At 40.6% G+C, this 25,184-nt stretch overlaps 2 protein-coding genes and 2 long non-coding RNA genes across 6 annotated transcripts; 1 reads left to right on the forward strand and 3 right to left on the reverse strand.

The window, feature by feature from the left end:
- Window positions 1-406: 406 nt before the first annotated feature.
- On the forward strand, window positions 407-1,767 carry LOC146683077 (uncharacterized). The gene is made up of 2 exons (XR_014917599.1): window positions 407-469; window positions 1,219-1,767. It is a non-coding gene; the product is annotated as an uncharacterized LOC146683077 (long non-coding RNA).
- Window positions 1,768-1,810: 43 nt separating this feature from the next.
- Window positions 1,811-4,149, reverse strand: LOC146683078 (uncharacterized). Of its 3 annotated transcripts, none has more exons than XR_014917597.1 (4): window positions 3,533-4,149; window positions 2,968-3,108; window positions 2,665-2,791; window positions 1,811-2,130 (listed from the first exon to the last, which is right to left on the reverse strand). It is a non-coding gene; the product is annotated as an uncharacterized LOC146683078 (long non-coding RNA). The 3 variants fall into 3 exon arrangements; XR_014917598.1 differs by having other exon boundaries at window positions 2,665-2,746; window positions 2,968-3,146; XR_014917595.1 differs by having other exon boundaries at window positions 2,968-3,146.
- Window positions 4,150-5,646: 1,497 nt separating this feature from the next.
- Window positions 5,647-9,934, reverse strand: sf3b4 (splicing factor 3b, subunit 4). Its single transcript, XM_085446651.1, has 6 exons — window positions 9,847-9,934; window positions 8,875-9,003; window positions 8,247-8,789; window positions 6,959-7,126; window positions 6,542-6,700; window positions 5,647-5,975 (listed from the first exon to the last, which is right to left on the reverse strand). Exons 1-6 carry the CDS (start codon window positions 9,878-9,880, stop codon window positions 5,803-5,805), a joined length of 1,206 nt encoding a protein of 401 aa, XP_085302777.1. The 5' UTR covers window positions 9,881-9,934; the 3' UTR covers window positions 5,647-5,802.
- A 979-nt stretch (window positions 9,935-10,913) lies between these two features.
- Window positions 10,914-21,419, reverse strand: lix1l (limb and CNS expressed 1 like). Its single transcript, XM_085447102.1, has 6 exons — window positions 20,845-21,419; window positions 18,503-18,666; window positions 16,797-16,937; window positions 16,329-16,424; window positions 16,025-16,102; window positions 10,914-14,579 (listed from the first exon to the last, which is right to left on the reverse strand). The coding sequence occupies exons 1-6, from the start codon at window positions 21,182-21,184 to the stop codon at window positions 14,328-14,330; spliced, it is 1,071 nt and encodes a 356-aa protein (XP_085303228.1). The 5' UTR covers window positions 21,185-21,419; the 3' UTR covers window positions 10,914-14,327.
- Between the last annotated feature and the right edge of the window lie 3,765 nt (window positions 21,420-25,184).

The following is a 25,184-nucleotide window of genomic DNA, read 5'->3' on the forward strand; positions in this document are numbered from 1 at the left end:
CCTATTGGCTTATCGTTTACCATCGACTAGTTTTCCTGGATACCGGCTCCGCGGACGGCTACTGCAGCTAGCAACAGCGTGCTAGGTCAAAAGTCACGGAGGATGGCGGACTGGTGTGAACTTCAGCCAGTTCTGCTCATTTAAGCAAATCAGATAGAGAGGGATCATTTACCTGTAGATACTGTTTTGAGTCGTTTAGATGTTTCTGAAATGCTTGGGATGATAATTGCTCTTCAAGATGTTCGCATCGATGACAGCATTGTCAAAGGTTTAAGATCAATTCAGCACCGTGTTCGTTTGGAATACGCCGAGGAAGAACAGTCTTCAAATGTTGGCCGTCCACGTCTAGAAATCCCGGTGCAGCACTCAGGACTTTAGTGCTGTCCGGGATAACCGTCGGGGTAATTGCCGATACATTTTCTGTGTCTCCGAGCACAATTAGGAGGAAAATGACGGAGGAAGGTCTAAGGTAAGTTTATGCTGTAATTGAGCACCTGTGTGATTCTGTACACAGCATTGTTTAGGTGTTGACCTTAATTATGACGTTTGACAATGAATTATTATCGCTTACTTTTTTTTTGTTACTGTCTAAACTAAGTGGGGCAGCTACGGCTAAAGCTGTGTGTTAACTCGGAGACTGGGGTCAGTGGAGCCTGTAGGAACCTTTTACACAGAGAGTAGACCCACCAGCTTTCCACAGTCTACTTACTTATCACATCTTGTTAGACAACAGGGTCATTAGTGCTTTAAATAGTACATAGTTGAATGTTTCATTGCTGTTTGCAGTTGATTGTTCTCTGATAACGCATAACAAGGTTGATGTTAAATAGCGAGTTTATTGAAATGGTTTTGTCTATTTCAGCAGCATTATAGATATCATACTTTCTCTGGTGTCTTCGGCAAAGCTAAAACAAGAATACATTTACATCCTTGGTTCTTTCAGCATTAATTGGAAAACTTTGAGATTTGCTGTGCGCCTCCCAAGCCATTCTCTTTTATCCCACCTGTCAGGTATAGATGGCAATACTTTAAACAAAGTTAAATTTGTTATACCTGAAGAGAACCAATCCTGACCTAGAATGGGTGAATGAATAATTAGTTGGTAGCCAATGCCTAAGCAACTCACATAGGCCCTGGCAGACTCAATAAGTCCATCTAGGAACAGCTGCAGGAAACACCTCTTCAGTTTAGATTTAAAACATGTGCATGCTCTTTCAGGTTGATGAGGATTATGGTGTGGACTGGACAGGACAACATAATCGCTGCCCATCAAATGAGATCACCATTCCTGAGATTCAGCTCCCAGATGCACTGAATGAACAAGACCCTGCTGTGCTACCAATACTTCAAAATCACTTGTAGAAAGACATTATTACATTTAATCAGTTTCTATGTCAGGAGGATTTTTTTTTTTTTTTTAAATTTCTACAGCTTTGTAGCTAATACTGACTCAAAACAGCATAACCAATTTCATTTTCAACAAAACAGTGAGTGGCTATAAAACAGGATTTGTTTTATACAGCTGTCACTTTAATGATATTCATTTCTTGGTTGGATATACAGTACATGTCAACTCTGAGCAGATTTAATACAATGAACACAGTAGAGTAGTGTAACATCTTAATTCAAATAATTTTTTCTAGAAATTTTTTTTGTATCAGTAGCGAGTATAAACAAAACATATTGTGTAATTTATAATGTACAGTGAACAACTGATTTTGATATCTGAACTCTTCATCAGTTTATATTAAAAAAGCCATAAATGCACACCTGTACTCTGTATTTTTCACTGTCAAGTGTATTAAAAAGAACTAGAACTCACTAGATTGTCTGTTTCTTTGAACACCGAGTACAGTAATGTGATGCAAGAAAGAAGAAATGGTCTAATTTTACCATGTGGTTATGGAATCAATCGTAAACCAGACCAAAACCTGAGTCAGTAGAGTTGAGACACACCTGAATGTCCATTAGAAATGACTCATAGGTACAGTAGTGTGCAGGAAGACGTAGTACTTCAAAACCGGTGGAAGACTTTGGAAGATTGCTGTTGACCACTTCCACAGTCATTTCTCGGCAAGACTTCCCATCCTGTCCAAAACTTGATGAGGGCTTTTTGTTGTGCACAAGATGCTGCAACAGAAGATTGTTTTAAACTATAATGACATCCTATATTCATTATTTTGAATCTTTTATGGAGAAATACCATAAAAGATGACCACTTACATACAGGGCACCAGACATTTTTGCCCCACTCAAATTGCTGTTGTAGCTTTTATAGATATTTTTATGTTAACAAAGCTAAAAGTAGTCTACATACAATTCTAGTGCAACTGATAATGCCACCACTCTTATGTATTGCATGGAGCAAATAACAAAACAAAATTATACTATAGCGTAGAGCTGGGCGATATAACGATAACGATATGTATTGCGAAATAACTTTTTCTCAATAGAAAAATTAAACTATTGCGATAGACCTCACCGCTCTTGTCCTTTTTATAAAAAAATAAATAAAAATAAATATCGTGATATGAAAAAATCTCATATCGCCCAGCTCTACTATAGTGTACTTTGTTAATGACCCAAGATCACTGGACTGTATGTAATTTACCAAAGTATAATCAGAGAAAACCAATGGCAAAATACCTATCGCAGCAGACTTACCATTTTCAATGAAGGACCGAAGGTAACCTGCCACTCTGCATTTATCCTCGAGAGCATTCCTCTTCTTCCTCATCTTCATCTTCTGTGGCAGGCCACAGTCATTTTATAGCTTTACTTATCTTGTAGTCTTAAGAGCATCAGCAACATTAGGTGTATTTTTATTAAATGTAACCCAGCTGTTCAACTAACCCACGCATACAAAACAGTATATTGGTGTTTTGTGTCAACAATTAATGTTCATCCTTCATAAATTAACCAAATAGCTTTACTATTCAGATGTTAAAAGATGTGACCTGACCTTACCTCACAACAGGGAGCAGTCTCTGATTCCCTTGGTAAGAAAAGAGGAATGATGTCTGATCTTTCTGTCAGAAGCGGCCATACCATGGTTTCCTTAAGCCCTTTCCTCAGCTGCTTGACTTGACGACTTGTTTGTGTTATGACCTACAACGGTGAGACCAAACCAAAACTGAAGTTGGAGTCTGTAAAGTGACACACACTTTAAATGTTAAATATTTAAAGAACATCCACTGTACTAGTAAAAGCATTTTCAAATTATACCCACTTACAAAATCACTACGTTGAACTAAAATTGCTTTCTTTTCTTTCACATAGATTACTTGTCTTCCATATTAGCACAGAAGATAAGCCACTTTAAAACAGTCATGAATAACTATTACCTACAACAATGTAAATAGTAATACAGACATTAACCCAGAAGACAATTATTTTCTCTTACCTAATTTATAGAATTCTTTGCTATGATAAAAAACAGTATTAAAAAAAAATCTGTGACTAAACTGATTAAAAAGCTCATTTTTGCCAGACAGACAGACTAACCAAGCAATAATAACATATCGTTACTTACCCTGAACAGCGTTTCGTGGAGTGGAGCTAGCTGTGATAGCGTTAGCATTTGCTAACGTTAACACTGTGCGGTTGTGATGAGAACTTGGACCAGGGACCACTTCATCTCCAGTACACTGCTGCAATACGCAGACTGAGGTGAAGACGTTCAATCTAAGCGGTTAGCAAGTTCTCTGAGTAACTCAGAAACGGACTTGTTTCCTGCAGCCATGCCCTTCACAAGAATTGATACACCTGTAACGTTATTCGCGCCCAGTGTTTTGCATTTGTCGGTGCCTTAAGTTTATTTTGAGCTGCATACTGCCGCCAGCTGCATAGGAGATGCATTGCACCATTAAACCTAAATCGACAATTCATGTGCTATTACTTACGTCTGAGTAAAGGAGCAACCAATCACACAACTGGCTCCGCCCTGTCTTTCTTGATTGACAGACAAAGTCATTCTGCTGAAAAGTCGCATTATGAAATAAATAGACCATCGGGAAAAACGGGATTTTGAAATAAAGACTGACTTTGAAAAAAGGTCATTTTGGAATAAAAACGGCTGGAAATAAATAAAATGCCTCAGGAATAATCTCTGTTATTGTGAAAAATAATGACCATGAAATAATATTTCACAATAATAAGAAAATATATATAGCAGAATGTAATATGTTTCACAATAATGAGCATTGTTTTCAAAATGTGTTCCATTATTTCACAATATCATTCTCACATTACATATCTGTGTCTTATTTATTCACATAGTTATTTATTTCATCTTGACCTATTTATTTATTTAATTTTGAACACTTTGGAGTTCCATACTTAACAGGCGAAAGGACACTTTCTCAGGCTGAACTCAGGACACACACCCCGACACGCACGCACACATGCACACTGATACCACACTCCCTTCCCCGGATCCAGCGCCTTCTCCCATGCTTGCTCCCCCCTAACCAACCTTGTCACAAACTCGCAAGCTTTAATGTTACTTACAGGCGTTACCTTTCAGATAAACAAAAAAATCCCCATTTTATCCTAAATGAAATCATTATTAAGCACTTTACTCACTTACCTGGCTCACCGCTGACAGTTGTCTCTGTTCCACTGCGGGACAGCAGCAGAAAGGAAACTTAGGAAACTTAGGAATCTCCTCCGTTTTTTTTTTTCTCTGTTCAACTCCAGTGGCCAATCGAAATGATTACAATCCAAAATGAGTAAAAATTATTCTTAGATGAAAATGTTAACTCTGGAAAAATCATTCTCGCCATTTTCCTGTGTACATAATCCCCACTAATGCTTAGTTAAGTGAGCCTTTTCAAATTGCACAGTGCTTTTGGTAGCAATCAGCAAACTTCTGGCATAATTCTAGCTCGATATTTGCTCATGCTTCTTGGCAGAATTGGTAGTTCATTTAAACTGGTAAGTTTCCTGGTACCGACCCAGCTTTAAATTGTAGCCCACAGATTTTCAGCAGGCTTGAGGTTGGGCTTTCCAGAAGGTTAGCCTGCTTTATCCATTCAAATCCAGTTTTGATGTGCGTGGAATCATTGTCCTGTTGGAACACGCAACTGTGTACAAGTTAAAAACATCTAGGACTTGGTTTGAAGTAATACGCCTTCTTCATTTTTCTATACACTTTGTGCAGTGTACCAGTACCACTGCTAGCAAAACAGCCACACAGCATGATGCTACCACCACCATGCTTGACAGCTGGTGCTGTTGTTAGGTGTGAAATCCTCACCTTTACTCAATTTTTGTCTCCTCTGATCATAAAACCTTCATCCAGGAGGAGTTTGGTTTATCCATGTGGGCAGCTGTAAATTTCATTCAAGCTTAAAGGACCCTCTCAGTGTATGTCTTCACTAGGCACAGTGACACTGTCATTCCAGCAGTTTCCAGTTCCTCCAGCTGTCCTGGGTACACCCCCCGGACCTCCTCCCATGCCCCCACAACAGCTCACCTAGGAGCAATAGTTTCAACAATTCTTCTATAAGATTTCTGAGCACACAGATGCTCCGGGAGGAATAAAACTATACTTTGAAAGCAACATCTGATCTGTGTCCCTTTTAGAGCCACAAGTCTGTTATTTGATGCTGTGTTTTGTTGTCAGAGTAAATAAAAACAGTAAAGAATTGTACTAAAATTTTTATTTGTTGTTCATCTGTACAATGACCAAAAAAAACCCAAAATACAAACAGGTGGTTAAATTACTCTCACGCTTACAAACTAAGCCTAAGGATGCGTTTTTTTAAAAAAGCAAAATGACAGACAGTTATCTAACAGGAATTACGATGGCATCGGTGCTCTCAGAGGAGCCCGTGGGGGGACACCTGGGGGCCTCGGTGGCATCGGAGGTCCTCTCTGGAAGCCAAAGGGAGGTGGTCGAGGAGGACCGGCACCATAGCCAGGTGGAGGCATGGGAGGAGGAGGCCCTCTCATGCCTGGAGGGACAGGAGGGCCTGAGAGAGAGAGAACAAGTGGTCACAGTCTGATAAAACCGCTGTAAAACGCTACCAGGAGCCGGGGTTCACACCAGAAACCTTCTTGCCATGACACAACAGTGCTAACTGCTGTCTTGCCATGCCGCCCAACATGATGTTACATCTTATTCAGCTTCCTTCCCATATCCTTTCTTCTGGGTATCAGAGCCCAGATTTTGTGCCACAGCTGGCTGGTGTAACAGCAATAATACATTTTTTAAGGCTTGGCTCACAAATTTTAGTAGGGTACCTTCACAGGCATCAGCATGAGTCAATGAACATTTGACTGCTTTCCAAATCATCTCACAGCTCAAATGTTTATTTTATATGCTAAATTATCAATGTGTTTCATCAACAACAGCGCAACCTGAGCGCAAGACAGCAAAACCATTTTCAATGCATAATATCAGTTGTGTTACGGAGAGAACCCTTCAGTGATTCTTTTTACAGGGAAATGTTTCTTTGAAGGACTTTTCCTCTTATTTTGGTGCTCAGAGAAACTTTTATTAGACAACAAAGACTGAAGGAGATGCCACAGCGCTTACCTGTGGGAGGCCCATATGGCGCTCTGGGAGGCATGCCCATAGGTGGGGGTGGAGGCATGCTGGGGGGCGGCGGTGCCCGGGGGTTTGATCCTGGTGGAGCAGGAGGCGGAGGCACCATGCCAGGAGGAGCAGGAGGAGGCATGGGCATCTGAGGCATACCTGCATGGCAGCAACAAAGCAAGCTCAAGCTTAACATTTGTCCACATGGACCAAACTGGTAAGAGTGAAACTCCAGGTATATTTAAATACGCCAAACACAGGTAATCTATAACTGATAACGTCATGCAGGCTCATATGTACAAGAACTACATAAAAAGCATGTAAATATACATATCTAAACTTTTATAACGTACTACTGCATTACTTTCCACAAGGAATGAATATGGAAACACATTGAAAGCATAAATGTAGCTTTACCTGGATGCATGCTGCCAGGAGGGAACGGTGGTGGTCCGGGTGGAGGTCCGCCACCACCCTGCGGGCCTGGTGTCACAGCTACTGGTGGTATAGCCATAGCAGGGGGCATTGATGGAGGTATCGATCCAGGTGGAGGAACAGGAGGGAAAGCACCAGGAGGTGGCATGCCTGCACGCAAACAGGTTGCATTTGCAAAGTGAGTCTCATATTTCACATTTGAGCAGAGCAATGTGATTTATAATGATCTACCCATGGTAGCTAATGTAATATCTATGAAGAACTTCATTAAAGGACCAATCTGTCAGCTGTCATGTTCACTTTACTCCACACACTGATCAAGATTAGTTAGATTAAAAATAATCTCTTTATCACCTACTGATAAAAGAGGCATCATCCAGAGCAGCACAGACACACTTCCTACATCATCTTAATGCTCATGATGGAAACTCATCTACTCCCATGACAGCCTGTAATCTATAACAATTAATCACATACTGCTGCTGTTTAGAGATTATCCCGAGAAGAACAAAAGGAAGCACAACAACATGACCGCATATCACCGGCATATCACCTGCTAATTACTCAGAATTTATTACTTCTTAGAATAAAATGATCACAATAACTGAGCGTACAGGAAGCATGAGCAGCAGGTATAACGTCCTGTCTATTTCCAAACAGGATCTGGTCAACAATTGGATTGTGTGTGTGCAAAAGAAGGCAAACTCACGCTTTCGTAAATTAAGTTTAACTGACGCCGTTTGTACTTTAATCGATAGTTTAACAGAGTAATATAATTAACTGCCATGAATAACGAGCCCAAGATGGGGCTGGCTGTTGAACAGCAATTCTAAGATAATCATTCAAGTACTGCATCGTTCTCTTAGACAGACAAAACTATTTAAAATATATCATCACAGCCCACTGGACAAACTCTGTGTAATAGATACTGCTCTTTTTATTTAATGTCCAACCATTCAGATGTAAAGTAAACTACAGGAAGTTCCATGTGAGCATAATGTAAAAAGAGATTAAAACGTATGAGGAACAACTTTTATTCTTAGACCACTCCAGTTTGATTACTTCTTTTTCCTGGAAGTAGGTCAAGTTGTACCAGAAACCCAAATTCATCTTGTAAGCTAATCACTTAAAATCGACACCTATTAACTTCTTATTAACGGAAACAAGATTTTTCCACATTACCTGATGAACGGTGCCTGAAATGTTGTGTAACACCCCACAGCAATGTTCAAATGCCCAAAATGCAATAAAACAACTTCCATTTGCTTACCTGGAATGGCCATCGCAGCTCCCAGCGTGGTCAGGACTGGCGTTGGAGCCGTTGGCGGTGGAGGAGCATCTGCAAACAGCTGGTGAGGCCTGTCTGCCTGGGAGAGAGGATTCTGAGCGGCCAGGAGTCGCTCTGCGGCCGAGCCGTGACGCTCTCCTTTGGAATCTTTCTTGAAGGCATACGACACTGTGATGGGCCTGTTGCAGAGGTACTGGCCGTTCATGGCCTCAATGGCGGCATCGGATGCATCGAAGCTGGCAAAATTGATGAAAGCATAACCCTTAGAGTTGCCGGTGTCTGGGTCTCTCATGATCTTTGGCGTCTGGAGGATCACACCAAAGGCACTGAACGTGTCGTAGAGCAGTTTCTCATCAATCTCTGGGTCCAGGTTACCGATGAAGATGTTAGCACCGACATCCAGGTTTTTGTTGTGTGCAGAAGCTTTATTAACCCTGATCGGTTTGCCATAGAGCTTTATCATATTCATGATTTTGATGGCATAGTCGGCATCCTCTTCACTGAGGAACTCCACAAAGCCATAGCCTGAGAAAGTAGCAAAAACTGTTAGATGAGCTTGTTTTTAGTGATCCTTCAAAACACGTACCAAAAAGGTGATCTGATTACTTACCTTGATGTTGGCCTGTGACTCTGTCTTTGGGCATGTGTGTGTTGACCACAGGACCAGCCTGCAGGAAAAGCTCCCATAGTAACGGCTCAGACACTTTCTCATCCAAACCACCAACATATACAGTAGCGTCTAAAACATGAAGAGAAAATAAACCTCATAATGATCAGTGCGTCATCACAGGTCGTCAATCTCTTTTTCAGTGGACACACGTGACATTAAAGTAAAAGTCGATGGAGAAACTTCAAGAATAGAAAAATAGCTAATATTTGGAAATAAATTAGTTAATCAGTGAGATCCAGTCGCTTGTGTCCTTTGGAAGGCCTGTTAATATAATTCAGCCAGAAGATGTGTACAGATAACTATGCGTTGTGACCGGATAAAAGATTTATAAATTATTTACTTGCTTCTTCTTAAAGTTCCTTTATTGCCTCTCACACTCTCCTCACATTTATTATACGTGTACAATATTTAATCAGGAAACTCACGTTTAGTGTTTACATCTAAAATACCTATATCTGTATACCCACATCAAGAAATAAAATAGCCCCGTATAAAATCAGCACGATACGAAACAAAGACGTTTAATATGTTTAACATGACCGCCGAGTCAAGCTATAAGCTATGTTGTTAGCTTCTTCGGCTACTTGTAGTTGTTGGACAACTAGACGTTAAGTCTGCTGCTAATTTGTTTGGAAGAGTCGCACTTTAAAACAACCAAAAACCATCGCTGAACTGGCTTCTATATAAGTAACAAGTAAAAGGATTAAAAAGTCTGTTTGCAAAGGAAAATCAGCGACATGCTAAGCTAGCGACAACTCAATGTTTCCATGTGATCTGCCATTTGTTTATCACAAACTGCTGTCTAAAGGAGGCAGTCGGTACGTAAAAATGAGCCGGTTCCGGTGAAATGTACCAGCACTTTTATGAATGAGAAGTGCAAAGAAACAAAACAGAGTTTAATGATGAGTTTACCTTGGTTTCTTTCTGAAATTGGTCCCGCTGCCATGTTGAATGACCAACGCAGGGGGAGCGCAGCACAATAAAACCCCGCCTCTTCCGATGTTGTGTACCGGAAGTATAAAACAAAAAAAATAATTTAATTTAATTTAATTTAATTTAATTTAATTTTTTCTGGTATGATATTAAATGTCGGATTTTAAAGAACATTATGTGAAAAACGAGTTCATTTCAGCTAGAATTGAATTTAATTATTTTTTAATACTTCTGGACACAATTTTCCAAAAAAAAAAAAAAAAGAAAAATTCCAAACAACTTATTATTAATTTATTTTAATTTAATAATAACAAACATAATTAATTAGTTTCACAAACACAGTCCAGGTACTGAGTAGCTTAGTTGTGGTTAGGTAGTCAGTGGGGTTGTAGTCTCATTTAGGATTCTAAAGGATTCAGGTTAAAAGCTCTCCCTCTTTCTTTCTGTCCTGCACACGGTAGGGTAGCATTTCGTTGATGGCAGTATGGACAACAGTCTGGATCCCATGCGATCATCTTGGCTGCATCATTTGACTTATATGTCACCCAGATTTAGGAGATTGAACTTAATGGTCCTAAAACGACCCCCATGAGAACCAAGTGATCCCAGTCAGGCGCAGCTCCCTATCCAGTTGGTGATGCTGCCATTCAAGATCCTGAGCGACCTGGACAGGGGTATCAAGTCCTTTGATCATCTGAGGTAATAGAGGCAATTAGTCTATTAAAGTTGTTTTTACTTTGATAACTCTTGTGGGCTCTGAAAGAGGAAAGATAAATGCACCAGTATTGCTCTGTAATGTTAATCGTGTTTGGTTTTGATGCCTACGATGCCTAACTAAGATTGTGGGTGGAAGGCTGTTATGCCTTCTGGTGGCATTTGCAAGTTATTGCATAATTTAAAAAAAATAAAGTGAATGAAATCAGTGCTTTTATACTCTAAAAATCTGGAATATGCATTTTTATTAATTTGGAATATTAAATTATTACCACTGTGTGTGTGTGTGTGGCCTTGATTTTCAGTCACTGAAAACAAGTGGCTCGACACAGTGCCATTTGTAACAGCAAATTTATTACATATACATATAAATCTACTAAAAGTATAAACATGGAATACAAAATGTTCATAGAAAATACAAACAGTAAGGACCTCGAGAAACACTCTTATAAAACAATACTGTATAGAATATGAAACATATAAAACCAGAACTTAATCAACACATCATGCATCAAAGCAAAAAAAACAAAAAAACAAAAACATGTAGAGCCAAAACTGTTTTTTAGCAAACAAATGGCAAAAAACAAACATACGGTTCAAAAAAACTTCAATTATATTGATAACAAAGAAAGATCAAAGGCATTTTTACAGAAGGAGCCTTGAGATTAATGGCTTGTGGCTATAAAAACAAACAAACTAAAAACCCAAACAAACCAGAAGTTGAGCATCTAAATTGAAACAAACAGCCTCAGCCTCCTTCCCGTTAAGCAGTTCATTAAAACACTGCTTGAGATTTCCTCATTAATCACATTTACTTTTCTTAATTGAGTCAAAGAAGGATAAAATCCCTGAAAGTGTTTCTGCATATGAAATCCTGGCAATCTGTTTAGTACCAAGTTTAAAATTTACTGATTTGAAATTTACACATTTGAAAAAGTTGAAGATATTAACCAGGATATATAAAGATGACTTTTTCTGTCAATTATAAATTTGCATTATTAATTAAAGAGAACTGCAAAGTCAACATTTTTATATTTGCACCACACACATATGCTGCAAAGTGGGCACAAAAAAAGAAAACAGAAACAGAATCAGTATATAATGTTTATAAATTTATACCAAAGGTAATAATATTAAATACATCCTTCACAATCGCCATGTAGCATATTAAGGAAATTATTTGAATAAAACACTCTGCAGGTACTGGAAGTATTACCCAGCACAGATGCCACTTCAGACTGTAATTAAAAGACGGACGTAGCCACCATGTCATCACCCACTGGTTTGGAAGCCCTGCATTTGGCATTTTGGACTGTTTTGATGCCAGACATAACAAACAAGTGGTGAGAAACTGGGACTGTTGTGGACGGCTGGATCAATAAGCTTATGAAGAGATAAAAATGAATACTGAGCAGAAAGTAGTTCAGCTTATTGATCCGGCCCTCCACAACAGTCCTGGTCTAGCACACACCGTATTTTATCATAGTCAACACCAGCTCATAATTTACCAACAGACATCATGCTGTGTGTTAAAAGGGACCACAATGACATAAGGAAAGTAGTGACTGGGGTCAGTCATTCCAGAGGAGTTGACAATTATAAAGAATGCAGGTTGAAGGCACTTCTGCACTGGCTTCACTTTTCAGACTACAGGGGCTTGTTTGCTGGAAAAAAAATTTTAAAAATCGCCATTCCTAACTTGAAATTTCAAGTTAAGTTGAAATTTAGCTAGCTCTGCCAATCAGAAAGCTCTGTGAAGGCAGATCATTTCCTTGTCATCAGCTGTCTAACACTTTGACATGAACACACCTTTATCCATTTCTGCAAAGAGCCATTCAACGTTTGCTATACATTGGTAGCTCACAAGCTTCTATATTAGCAGAGAAGCTATGTCCATCTTTTTTATACAGTCTGTGATTCAGACCAATGAAGTAACATTGGTCAGATTTTGTTACCTTTGGGGCCGAGTGTGGGAACTTGTTTACATCCGTTTTCAGTCTTTATGCTAATCTATGGCGAAGCGGCTTTATTTAGCTTCATATTAACCAGACCGCCCTTCGTGTAACGTCAATCAAATTCTTAGAGTAAATTTCCCCCAAATGTTTGAACTATTCTTTTAAAATTCTGTAACAGTAAGAAATTAACCGCATGTGTAAAGAGGACTGTTCAAACATTGCTAGCTACCATTTTCATAAAGGCACAAAGACTCCAGAGATGAGTTATAGAAACTTCCTGCACTTTTTCTTTGTTTGTTCTTTCTTTATATTTCGTATAATCGGGTTCTGCTCCTGCTAATAATCCAGCATTCAGCAGCAAGAACGAGCCCTCCTGTTGTCTGACTTTCATTACATCCAAAAGAACCATATCACATCAATTAAAACTTGTGTGGGGTCTTTTTAATGCTGCTTGTTAAAACGCCTTTATCCCTACAACATATAAAAATGCATTTTATAAAGACGAACAAATATAAAGTTATGACATTTACGGGGAAAAAATGGTAATAAATGCCTGTTATATTACATTTTTTTGGCATGCAGACATTATAACACTGCCAAAACCCAATTCCTTCTTCCAGTATCTCAAAAAAAACTTAGACCACAGAAGCTGGCACTGTTCTGACTACAATGACTCAAAACTGATGGTTCAGCTTTTAAAAAAAAAAAAAGAGAAAAAAAGCCCAACTCATTCTCTGGCCTCCATTTTTTAACTGCTGAGACCCTGACCTACATTTAAGTCCTAACAAACACTCACTTTGTTTGAACTCCACTAGCTGACCAACACAATCTGCATCACAAGAGCAGATTTTGCAGTTTTTGTAAGTCGTGTTGCTTTGCAGGTCCTTTTTGCTGATAACGCATTAAAAATGATACATTCGGCTAGTGTCATCGTCGCCAAGCAAGAGACAAAGCTTTAAAAAATGCCTTTGCAAGAAAAGCTGAAGTACAACGGCATAGTGGTGGTTTAATATTTGATCTTTTTTTTTAACCTGAGCTGCTGTCAGAGCATCAATTACCTGCTGACATGTTTCTTCTTTTGCAAATTACCCACAAATTATTATTACATGAGTCAATAAGCGTATTTCTGTGCTTACTGGAAGTCTAGTATTATTAGAGGCTGCTTCCCATAAAAAACCTGTAGGAGCAGGTTGCACATCCATTACAGAAAACCGGTGATATTAGCTGGGATCTTTTATCCCCTTCATTCATATCTTGCTGAGTGGGTGACCTCTGTTCCTGTGCTTTATTCATGAACAAACACAGGCTTCTTGCATCATCAATCTTGGCATCTTCCCATCCCAAATACTACAACCAACCAAAACAAACCAAAGCCGAGAAGAAACACAGGAGCTATACCTCATTAGGTTTTGGTCTGATGGGTCATTTTATGCCCCGTACATTCACTGATCCATAAAGGTTTTGTCTCCATAGGTCTACTTTGAGTAAGTACAGTATGAAATAATGAAAACAAAACATGTAAATCCCAGTCACATTGAATGCCGAGCACTTTTACAGGCATCTAGAAAAAAAGCACTGTCATCCTGTAATTACTAGGCACAAAGAGGTAACGGGCTATAGCGGCTAGTATTTGTTTTATGGACAAGATGTGCATACTGTAAGTCAAGGCTTGATTACCTGGTACACGAAACAAAACAAAACCTAAAACGTTCTGAGAAGTCACCTATGAAGTGATCAGTACTGTTACCAGGAATCCTACGGAGTGTGAAGGCATGTTTCCATACGGTTGGTTTAGTGTGATGGCAGAGTGGCGGTGTTGGCTGCACTGAGCTGACCCACAGCTAACATGAGGATGTCCTTCTTCTCTTTGTAAAAACGCAGTTCTCTGCCCGCCAGCCTGGCGTCCTCTAGTTCCCGCTCTGTCGTGGCCAGCTCCTGCGCGATGGTGCCCGCTACGCTCTGCTCTCGGTTCACCCAGTCGGCGGCCATCTGAGTGCGCATGTCATCATCCAGAGCCCGATGGGAGTAGTGAGCCAGCACCTCCTGCAAGTTCAGCCAGAAAGTCATTTAGAGTCAGAAGATGTGATAGTGGGAAACAGCATTCCCAATTAGATATTCCTCGAGTTATTCAGATTCTGATGCTGAACCTAATAAAACTTCATTTTAAATTTCATAAGACATGAAATTTCTTTATAATTTTTGGTGAAAATGTGAAATAAGCACAGTAAACATGCACAGAAATACAGTATATATAAGACAGAAACAGAGTTGTACAATCCTAACAAGGTTGAAAGTCAACATTTGGACCACCTTTATTCTTATTTGTCCTCTAGACTTCTTGAAAAACATGAAAAGCTCTATTTTGGATGTTCGCTATCTTTAGATGATCCCACACTGCTGCAGTAATGCTGAAATCCAGCCTGTGGGGAGGCCAATCCATGGCCCTGATAGTGCTCCGCTGTGTGTTTTTCTATGCAGGTATGCTTTCACTGCACTGGCAGTGTGTTTGTGATCACTGTCACACTGTCATGCATTCATAATTCCATCATTTTTGACAAGACCTCCATCACCACTGGCTGAAATGCTGCCCCAAACCATGACAGAGCCTCCACCATATTTCACAGATGGCTGTAGGCACTCTCTGTTGTCTCTCAAGAGAGGTCAACGTATGTGCAGACAGTTTTTTCTACTCTTGGCTCTGTATGATGCCAAAAAAGAGTTTTAAATTAGAAGAAAAATGCAAAGAATTCATGCACAAAGCTTCGACTACACCGCACCTCCTTTTAAAGCGGTTTCATGTGGCTGCCTTAAAAGGAGGGAGATCCTAACTGGCGCTACAACAACTTTCAGAGGATGGGCTAAGGGGCTGTACAAAAGCCCAATTTGAGATAAATGGGGATTATTTTGAAACACACATATTTTAGGAGGCACATGCTTTGTTTTTGCTCTTTTTTCACTCACTGCTCATGGTGAGAAAGATAACTACAAATTTATCTAGAACAGTCCTGTCACAGAGAAAAAGCCCTGCTAAACGCTGATCGGCCACAACATTAAAACCACCAGTCAGATTTTGTGTTGGTCACCAAAACAGCTGTGGCCCATCTGGGCGTGGACACAGGACCTCTTTGGGAGTGTTTTGGTGTCTGCCACTGGGACGCTGGATGCGGATCGTTTTGGATATGTGGGTTGCTGGGTGGGGCCTCGATTGATTGAATCTGTCCCGACTCTTACAAAGGGAAAAGAATAGGAATTTGGGCTTTTCATTGTGGTCCTTGAGCTGTTCCTGAGCAAGTTTTGCATTTTGGTGAGGAGCTAAGAAACAGCAGGACATTGCACTGTGGAGATAATCTCTTTTTTTTTCACTTCACCTCTCAGTAGGTTTAATTTTGTGACTGATTACTGGGAAATTTGTTCATTAAAAAAATAAAATAAAAGTAGCTGAAAACTGTTACTATTTTTGTATAATAGAAGGCATTTGTTGGCTTTACCTGTCGGGAACATTGTCGTTCTCTCATGGCTTTGAGGCTTCCGTTCCAGTGCAGCAGCTGGAACACAGTCATCAGCTCCTGGAAGACAAACACAGCCGAGACCAAGAATAAGAGACCAGTAATTCAACACTGTGGGGCCAAACTAACTACATATTATCACTTTTGGGCGAACATTTACACATAAAACTGCTACTTTTATGCATACGTGTTCTGTATGTAGCTACTCTCATACAGGCTCTGGGCCTACATTTATCATAAGTTTTCTTTTTGTTTGTTTTTTTAAAAAGCTACTTAAAACACGCACCTGAAACTCCAGCATGGACTTTCCTTTATTGGACTCGAGCATGAAGCGAAACGCCCCGATCCCTGTGTTGGGGTTGTCGGCCTCTTCTCTGTTTCCCTGTGAGCATAGACAAGCACTTAAAGTCAAGTCAGCCACAGGTTGAGCTCACATAGTAAATGCTACTTACTCATATCTCCCTACAGATATTTGGCACATATTTGTGTTGAGTTTGGGAGTCAGTCCAATGCAGTGTAATTTTCCTTCATTTAATTTTGAGAAGCATCAGCTATTTGTATCCATAGTATACACTTTCATAATATTTACTATGTGTAAAAAAACAAAACAATCCATGCGTATGATGCCAGCAACTGAGCAAAATTAACCTAATACATCATGTTTTTGGAAGCGCGTTCAAATCGACCATCCTACTTGACTGACAGTCGTACAAAGACAACTTTGAGTTCTCTGCAGTTCTTTTTTTAAACTTACATTAAAGGAGGCCAACGCCTCATTCACGCTCTTCTCAATGAAGTCGTCTGTAATCCGACGCGAGGGATGTTCGTTAAAAACGGAGTTCATCAGGGCGATTTTGGCGGCGCTGCGTCTCGCCTCTGCCTTTGTGGGACAGAACTGTCAAACAGCAAAGAGAGCATGTATCAGTGGACAGATAAACAGTCAAAAGGCCAACGACAACCCGGCCGGTCTTTAAATGACTCTTTGTGGCTTTGAGCTTGCATCCATATTTGGTCTTGTGGTTTTAGGAATGCTTGCAACAGAATAACCAAACCACAACACATTCACTGACGTTCAACCAAAGACAATGGCGTGTTTTTACAGTAACGTGCAAAAAAAGTCTTGAGCCACTCCTCGTTTTTTTATATGTTGATGGGAAAGCGGGAAGGAAAATTAGAGTTAATGACCTCGAAAGTCAGTACTTGGTATGACTACCTTTATTCTTCAACACAGCCTGAGCTCGCTTTGGCAGCTTTCTTGTCATTTCTTTAAGTAGTTTCTTTGGATGTTGGCTGCCTTTTTGTTCGGTTTTATGTCAAGATGATCCCAATGATGTTGACGGCACCTGGGAGCCCAATCCATGACTGATAGTGGTCCATTGTGCGTGCTGAAAACTGAAGTTGTTGCGAATTGGATCCTTTTCAGAAGGTGTTGCATGTTGAATCAAAATCTAAGGGCACTTTTCTGCGTTCACAAGTCCGTCAGACTGAAATGGAACCTCAAACCATGACAGAGCCTCCACCTTGTTTTACACGTGACTGTAGACACTCATGTAATTTGGCATAACTCAGCCTTCCTTAAGAATGACTCCTTGACAGCCAGCCTTCCACAGGGACATTTATGATGAGGCTTCAATGAACATTAGATGGATCAGCTGAAGGTCCAGATGCATCTCTCAGGTCCTGTCAGGTCTTTTTTGGATTCCTTTCTATTTCTTACGTAAATAACTTTCCAATACCGTTCGTCTGATGTAGATAGTTTTTAGGCCACTTCTTTTGTCAAGGCATTATGCCAAGTTTTCAGCCAACAGATGTTTGGGAATCACCTCGTTAATATGAAAATATAACTTTATGCCTGTCAAACTATGTTATTGTTGGCATTTTTACAGACTCGGCTAAAGAAAATTGAACAAATGATGTGTTTTTGTGGCAGGATGAAAGCAACAAAGTAGTTAAAGATACACTTGGTTGGTTGGTTAACTGCCGAGTTGTCTGTTACGTGTAGGCACAGCACTGGTTCATCCCTCCTGTCAGGTCTTTGAGAGTTTTTTTTAAGGACGTGACCTTCAGATACTGTTCATATGCTCTAGATAGTTTTTTAGGCTTCCTGCTTCTTTTTTGTCCTCCACTGCGCACCATCGAGACGTATACCAAGTTTTCCAGTAATAGCTCTTTGGAAATCACAAATATATACAATTTTATGCCTAAGCTTTCACATTTTTCATGCTCGACTAAAGAAATGTGTTCTTGTGACAGGCAGCAGTTTAAAATTGTAAGATGTCTGTTATGTGCAGACATGCATAAAAAAACGTTCCTTTGAAACGGAGTAAAAAAGCAGCCAATGTCCAAACCCGCTTTAAAAATTCCAAGGAAGTCCGGCTCCTTTGGAAGCAAAGTATAAAGACTTTCATACAGTACTGCATATTTCATAATATTCACGCTAACAGAAAGCAGACACTGCACCTGGAAACTTCCAAAGCAGCTGCCGCCTGGAAGGCTAACATAGCAAACATAAGGAGGGCTGTTGGACGGGACCATTTCATAAACAACGAGGGCTCCGTTCCTCAGGTCGGCTCCTCTGGTCAGCTTCATCTGCCAAAATTCCTGCAAAGCCTCCACCACGTTCACTGCAGGACACACAGATAAAAGAAGAAGCCCTGTTACATCACACTAATACAAATCATTAGTGCAGTTTACATGTTTTGGTCTGTAGCCGTTAGGCGAGCTCTGCGACATCCTCTCTAAACAAAGATGGAAAGGTGCAGGGGAAGGTCGTCTCCAGGATGCCACAGGGTTTTCCGGAAAGATTTTAGGTGGCTGCCCAGAGGAAATTCTGCATCACCTCAGAGGAGAGGCTTGGAGAAAAACACTCGACTCTGGCCCTCACACGAGAGAACGGAGTTCATGTCATCCACAAGGAAACAAAAACAACAATGGAAAGCTGCAAACTCTGCAACTGAGTCATAAATGATTACTTGGGTTTGGGGTCTGTTGGGAAATATGTGTGCAGCCAACACGATTTGAACGAAGTTACCGCCTGAATCTTGCTCTGGAGGCCAGGCCACTTTGTCGAACATTAAAAACAAAAAATTAAAGCTTCTGTCAACAAACTACAAGCCATATTTTCCATACTATAGAGCCCTGAAGGACAATCCAAATCATTTTTTAAACACACACGGCTCTCTTGCTTTTACTCTGTGACACAGTTTTTATCAAAAGTTTTAAAATGTTTTAGATACTTTAAATATTTTGGTTGCTTTCCATCAGGGAGGCGCCTGATCTCTCCTAAGCTCGCTCTGCAGGATGACAGATAATGCGTCCAAAGACACAGCCAGAGTTGTAAAGAACCATCTTCAGTGTCAACACGAACAAGGAGAGGCGCAACAGATGGTCAGGCCCCCACGGAGCCCTGATCTCAAAGTCAAGTCAGTCTGGGATTACATAAAGAGAGAGCCTAAAGAAACGGAAACAGCCTAAATCTGCTCATTAATGTGGGCAAGAGTTGGTGCTACTTTAAAGACAGTTTTTTTGTGTGTTTAATGCTTTTTACATAAAGTTTAAAAAAACTTATTTTACAAATACTGTTTTTTGTACTTCCACTGCAGCTTTTGTCCAGAATCTACTCTATTTTAAAGTCTGGAGGTATGACGAGATATTGGATTTGCATTGCGGGTCTGCAGCCTGTAGTGCAGCAACTGGGGCTAACAAACCAATTCAGGCTTGTGACAGTGGTTTATTAAGGCCTCTTGGTCTGTTTTTATCCAATTCTGAGGATTTCCTCCATAACAAAAGTGCAAAGAGACAGGAAACTCTCGGAGATATCGAAGGATGTAATGTGAAGCTGATCCAAACTACAGTCAAAGAACATCCTGCAACTCCACTTGAAAGTCCAACGAAATCTTTTCCAAAGGTGTATTTGCACACATGCCCCCCCCCCCCTTTTTTTCTTATAGTACTCCTTTAAATACACTTAATAGGCCTTTTTGAAATTGCAACTTAATCGCTTGAAAGCAAAAGTATAGGAAAGCCTAATTACATCACCTCGTGTGTGTGTTTTACTGCCAAAAGTCTTCAAAAAAATGCTGCCAATAATTGTGTTAAGAAGCCTAACTGGCATGCAGGGGGAGAGGCTGTTAGTTAGGGACACATGGGGACCATCTTTTGGAAATAAATCCTATTAGCCTGGGACAGGCACACATGTTAACATTACTTAAGCTTTTGGTCTAATGATAGTTTTAGGAAAACTCTGATAGAAATCAGTCAAGTACTTTAAATTAAACTGGATTTTTCAAGTAATTATTACTAATGATGTGCATTTTGCACATCATGAAGTAATAATATAAAGTTTAATATAAAGTACATAAAGCCTTATAGGGGCACTGCTCTTTCATTTTTCAAGGTTATTATCGATTTCCACAGTGTCTATTCTTGTTATTTACCGTGTAACATGAGTGTAACGGCTAATTTACGAACAATAGTGTATTGTTCGTAAATGCAAACCCCTGCAGCCCCTGGATGTTAATCCTGTGATGGAGTGACTGGAGCGAATATCAAAGGAAACTTCACGGTAACATTGCATCAGGTGCAAATGACCACTGGTGTGTTTACACACCGGAGATAAAGGTGGAAATTACAGGAGTTTGTTCTAAGTGTGGTGGAGGTTTTTTGTGCCTTCCTTCCAAACAAATGGCGCAGCTGAAAGTGGTTTCCAGCTCTCCAAAAGTCCCCTCCCCAGCTACAGCCTGAAGCAGTATGACACGCGTTAACGCCGCTATTTCCAGGACAGTGTCAGCAGCGGACATTACCTCTGCCGTAACCCTGCGTGTGTTTGGCGAAGCTGCGAACCACAGCCTCCACCGCCTCCTTCAGCACGGCCGGGTTCCCCGGGTTACAGTGACCGCTAGCCCCCGGCCCCAGCCCCGCTCCCATTCCGCCGTACAGGCTGTGGAGCTGCAGCGGAGGCGGCGGGGGAGGAGGCCCGGAGGACGCCGCCAGAGAGGCCGGAGAGGACAGCAACGGTGCGATGGGGACCGTAACCCCGGGCCGGAGAGAGGAGCGGAGGGTCCCGGTCGCTCCCGAACTGAATCCGATGCCCGGCTGTAGCCGCTGATGGCGGACACTGTCCGGGATAACGTTGGATTCCATTGTCCCGACGTAACGTCTGCGGAGTCCCGGCTCTGGAGCAAATCTGTAGCGAGGAGCCCGACGGCTTGAGCTGAAAAAGTGAGCTTTAAGAGCTGAATGAGCGAAGTACGGCAGGGTTTTTCTCAGTCACAGCCTGTAAGCGCCGAGCCGACGTTGATTCGACACATAACGGAGCTGCTGAGTCCTCACTCCCTGGATTAGACTGCGGGACTGTCAGTCAAGTGCTGCCTTCAAGGACCCCTCGTATCCTGTTTCTTCTACACTGTGAAATGCATTTACAGTCAGGCTGTACACGTTTTCTAATGTGTGTTTGTAAGCTGGTATTCTTTTAATTTTATTGCACCTGTTCATTGTTACACGGACTGTGTTTTTAATGGGCTAATTTCCTCCCCCCCACCTGTGTTTGCTTGTTTTTGTGGAGTATTTCCTCATCCTAGCTGAGGATCCAAGGATGCAGGAAGCTTTACTTCCTGGGATAGTAATAACACACTGACCTTAAGTTGTTATAATATTATCTTTGCATTCAGATTGTAATACAAGCGCACAAAATATTCTACAGCTAGGAAACACCTTTTTTTTTAATTTTTGTTTAGCTCTGATTTAGCTTTATGATGAAATCCTACCAGAAATAATAAACCAGCTTCTAGGTTATTATAGCTAGTATGGTAAGCTAAACTAAAAAGTGAAGCTACATGTAAAAAAAAAAAAAAAAAAAAAAAAAGTTAAATAAAAGGAAAAAAACTGGACATTTAAAGAAAAAAAATTAAAGCTAACTAAAGCGGTTTTGTAAACTTGAAAAGCCAACTAAAGTTGAATAAAAATAGAGAAAATGTTAGTAGTTCTTCTTTTTGTTAATTTGATCAAATTAAATTAAAGTAAAACAAAAAACGTAATAGATGTGGCTCAGGTGATCGAGCAGGTCGTCTACGGGTTTGTGGATCGACAGTATCCTTGGGCAACTGTCATAAGAATTCCAATGTTTTCTGGAGGACGTGAAGGCAACAGTGGAAAATCAGAAAATATCAAGCCAAGAAATCTGAGCCTCCTCTGTTCTCCTCTGGCTCCAACAGAGAACAACTACAGTGCGGGTTTACAGCTCCAACTCTGCTGAAGCATGTGATTAAAACTTGGATCAGACTAACTCAGTTTACTCGATAAGAGGTGGAAAAAAATGATGATCTTACTTTGAAATACTGAAACATAATGCAACTTTGTACTACCTTAACTCTGAGCTGGAGTGAGGGTGAGACCACCAACCTAGAGCAGAACAAAGACTTGAAGAGGAAATGGGACCTCCTCTTGTGCCTCCTAAATATTTTTTAGGACTTTGTGGGTCTTGTGTCATTTTTCATTCTTTCTGCGGTCTGCGATGAAGCCAGAGAAGTCCAAAGGAGGAACTAGTCCTCCCTCACTTTTTTTGTTAAACTGAATCTGCATTAAGTCAAAGATTGAACCTCATCTGTTTCCACTAAAAAGCCCATTTTAAACAAATTAGAGCCCAGTGAGAAACTGGAAATCGCACAAAGGACAAGAAAAACCGTCAGAAATAGTGTTTACTGCAGAGTCTGCAAACAGCTGAAGGATTTCTGCAGATGCGCACTTTATAACTGTGAATGAGTGTGTGCCTGACTAGTGCATGCTTTTATTTCCCGACCCCAGTTCATAACTTCAAGGTCCATGGCTTATGTTCACTTCCTCTGACATTTGTCTGTTGATCCTGTTCTCCAGTTTTCTAATGGGATCTTGTGTCAGCATGGACTGAACTCCACGATGGATACAACTTTGATGATGGAGGTTTCAAGATTAGGTCCAAGCAAAGCTGCTACGGGTGATCCTCTGACCTAAATACTGAGCATTCTCACTCTTTTTTTTCCTTCTTAAATATTCAGTTTGTCTCATTGTTTGCTATATTACAATTATTATCATTTACAGACATCCTGAACATGTGCTGTTCCCTCTAAAGAGACCTGTGAAATTTCTGGTTTTAGAAACACCGCAGACATGCAGGAAATTTAAGTAACTTCTGAAACAAGCTGTTTTAGCATCTCTCGCTTTCTTCTGATTGGCTGCCACTCATAAACAAAGGGTTTGAGCAGCAGGTTGGTGGGGCTTCTGTGCTTACAACTGTGCATCTGATGATTATAGACATCACACAGAGACAAGAATAAAAAAAGAAACTGGCAGAAAATGAGTGTTTACAGCTGTCAGAGCCAATCCCTGTAATGGACTGGCAACTTGTCTATTTCAGTATCTATCTGCACTTACATTTCAAGCCATTACACATTTAAATTTTTGTGATTACAGCTTGTAGTAGCTCATGAAAATACAAAATCTGGTAGCGCAAACTAGTAGAATAATTATTAGAATGTATTTAATTTTGTTTTGGGGGATGCAGTGCATCTAGAAAGTATTCACAGCACTTTTCTTGTTCCACATTTTGTCATGTTACAACTTTATTCCAATGTGCATTAAATTCATTTGTACCTCAAAATTCCATGAAAAACTTTGTTTAAAATTCTTGAAACTTTATTGAATATAAAGAACAAAAGTTTAACATGTACCTAAGTATTCACAGCCTTTGTCATGACACTCAGACTTGAAGTGAGGTGTATCCTGTTTCAACTTACAATCCGTCATTGTTCCTATAGCTTAACTGGAGTCCTGTGATGATTTCAGTTAATTGGATGTGATTTGGAAAGGCACACACTTGTATATACGAGGTCCCATAGTTGACAGTACAGGTCAGCGCACAAACCAAGCCATGAAGTCCAACAAATTGTTTTTAGATCTCGGAGACAGGATTGTACAAAAAAGGGTACAAAAAAATTCTGCAGGATTGAAAGTCCCAATGAACACAGTGGCCTCCTCCATCACCCATAAATGGAAGAAATTTGGAGCCAACAGGTCTCTTCTTAGAGCTAGCCTTTAGTCAGGTGACCAAGAACTTGACGGTTACACTGACAGAGCTCCAGCTGCTCTCTGGTGAGATGCGAAGCATAGGGTCATCATTTCTCCAGCACTTCATTAATCAGGCCTGTATGGTAGAACAGCCAGGTGGAAGCCACTCCTCAGTAACAGGCCCATTACAGCCTCTCTGGAGTTTGTCATAAGACACCTGAAGGAATCTCAGACCACGAGAAATAAAACCCTCTGGTCTAATGAAACAAAGATTGAACTCTTTGGCCTGAATACCAAGGAAACCAGGCATCGCTCATCACCTGGCCAATACCATCCCTACAGTAAAGCATGGTGGTGGCACCATCATGCTGTGGGGACAGTTTTCAACAGGAGGGACTGGGAGACTAGTTAGGGTCAAGGGAAAGATGAATGCAGCTATGTAAATAGACATCCTTTATGATAAACTGCTGCACAGCACTCTGGACTTCAGACTGAGACGAAGGTTCATCTTCCAGCAGGACAATGACCCTAAGCACATAGCCAAGATAACAAAGGAGCGCCTTCAGGACCACTCTGCGAATGTCCTTGAGTATGCAAGCCAGATCCCACACTTGAACCCAATTGAACAGCTCAGTGCACAGATGTCTTCAGAAAAGGAGCTACAGCTGTTGTATTCCTAATATCAAGCTGCTCTTGAGCTAGAGACATAGTCAGAAGTGGGCAAAGAAGAAAAAGGAACTGGATTGTTGCTCATTGGTCCAAAGTTCTCTTCAGGTGAAAGTAAATTTTGCATTTCGTTTGGAAGTCAAAGTCCTGGAGTCTGGAAGGAGAGTGGAAAGCCACAGAATCCAATGTGTTTGAAGTCCAGGGTGAAGTTTCTGCAGGCTGTGATGAGTTGGCATGCCATGTCATCTGCTGCTGTTGGAGGTGGTTAGCCACTGTGTTTTATCAAGTCCAGAGTCAATGCAGCGTCCACTGAGAGATTTTAGAGCACTTCATGCTTCCATCTGTGGACAGGCTTTATGGAGGTGCAGGTTTCCTGTTCCAGGAGGAATAAGTACCAGGCATAACTTAACAGCATTAAGATGCTCTTGTATATAGC

Source organism: Copadichromis virginalis, linkage group LG22 (assembly GCF_057382275.1).
Source record: "Copadichromis virginalis isolate Kocher_CV1m ecotype Utaka linkage group LG22, C_Virginalis_male_GT1.1, whole genome shotgun sequence".
Classification (NCBI taxonomy): Eukaryota; Metazoa; Chordata; class Actinopteri; order Cichliformes; family Cichlidae; genus Copadichromis; species Copadichromis virginalis.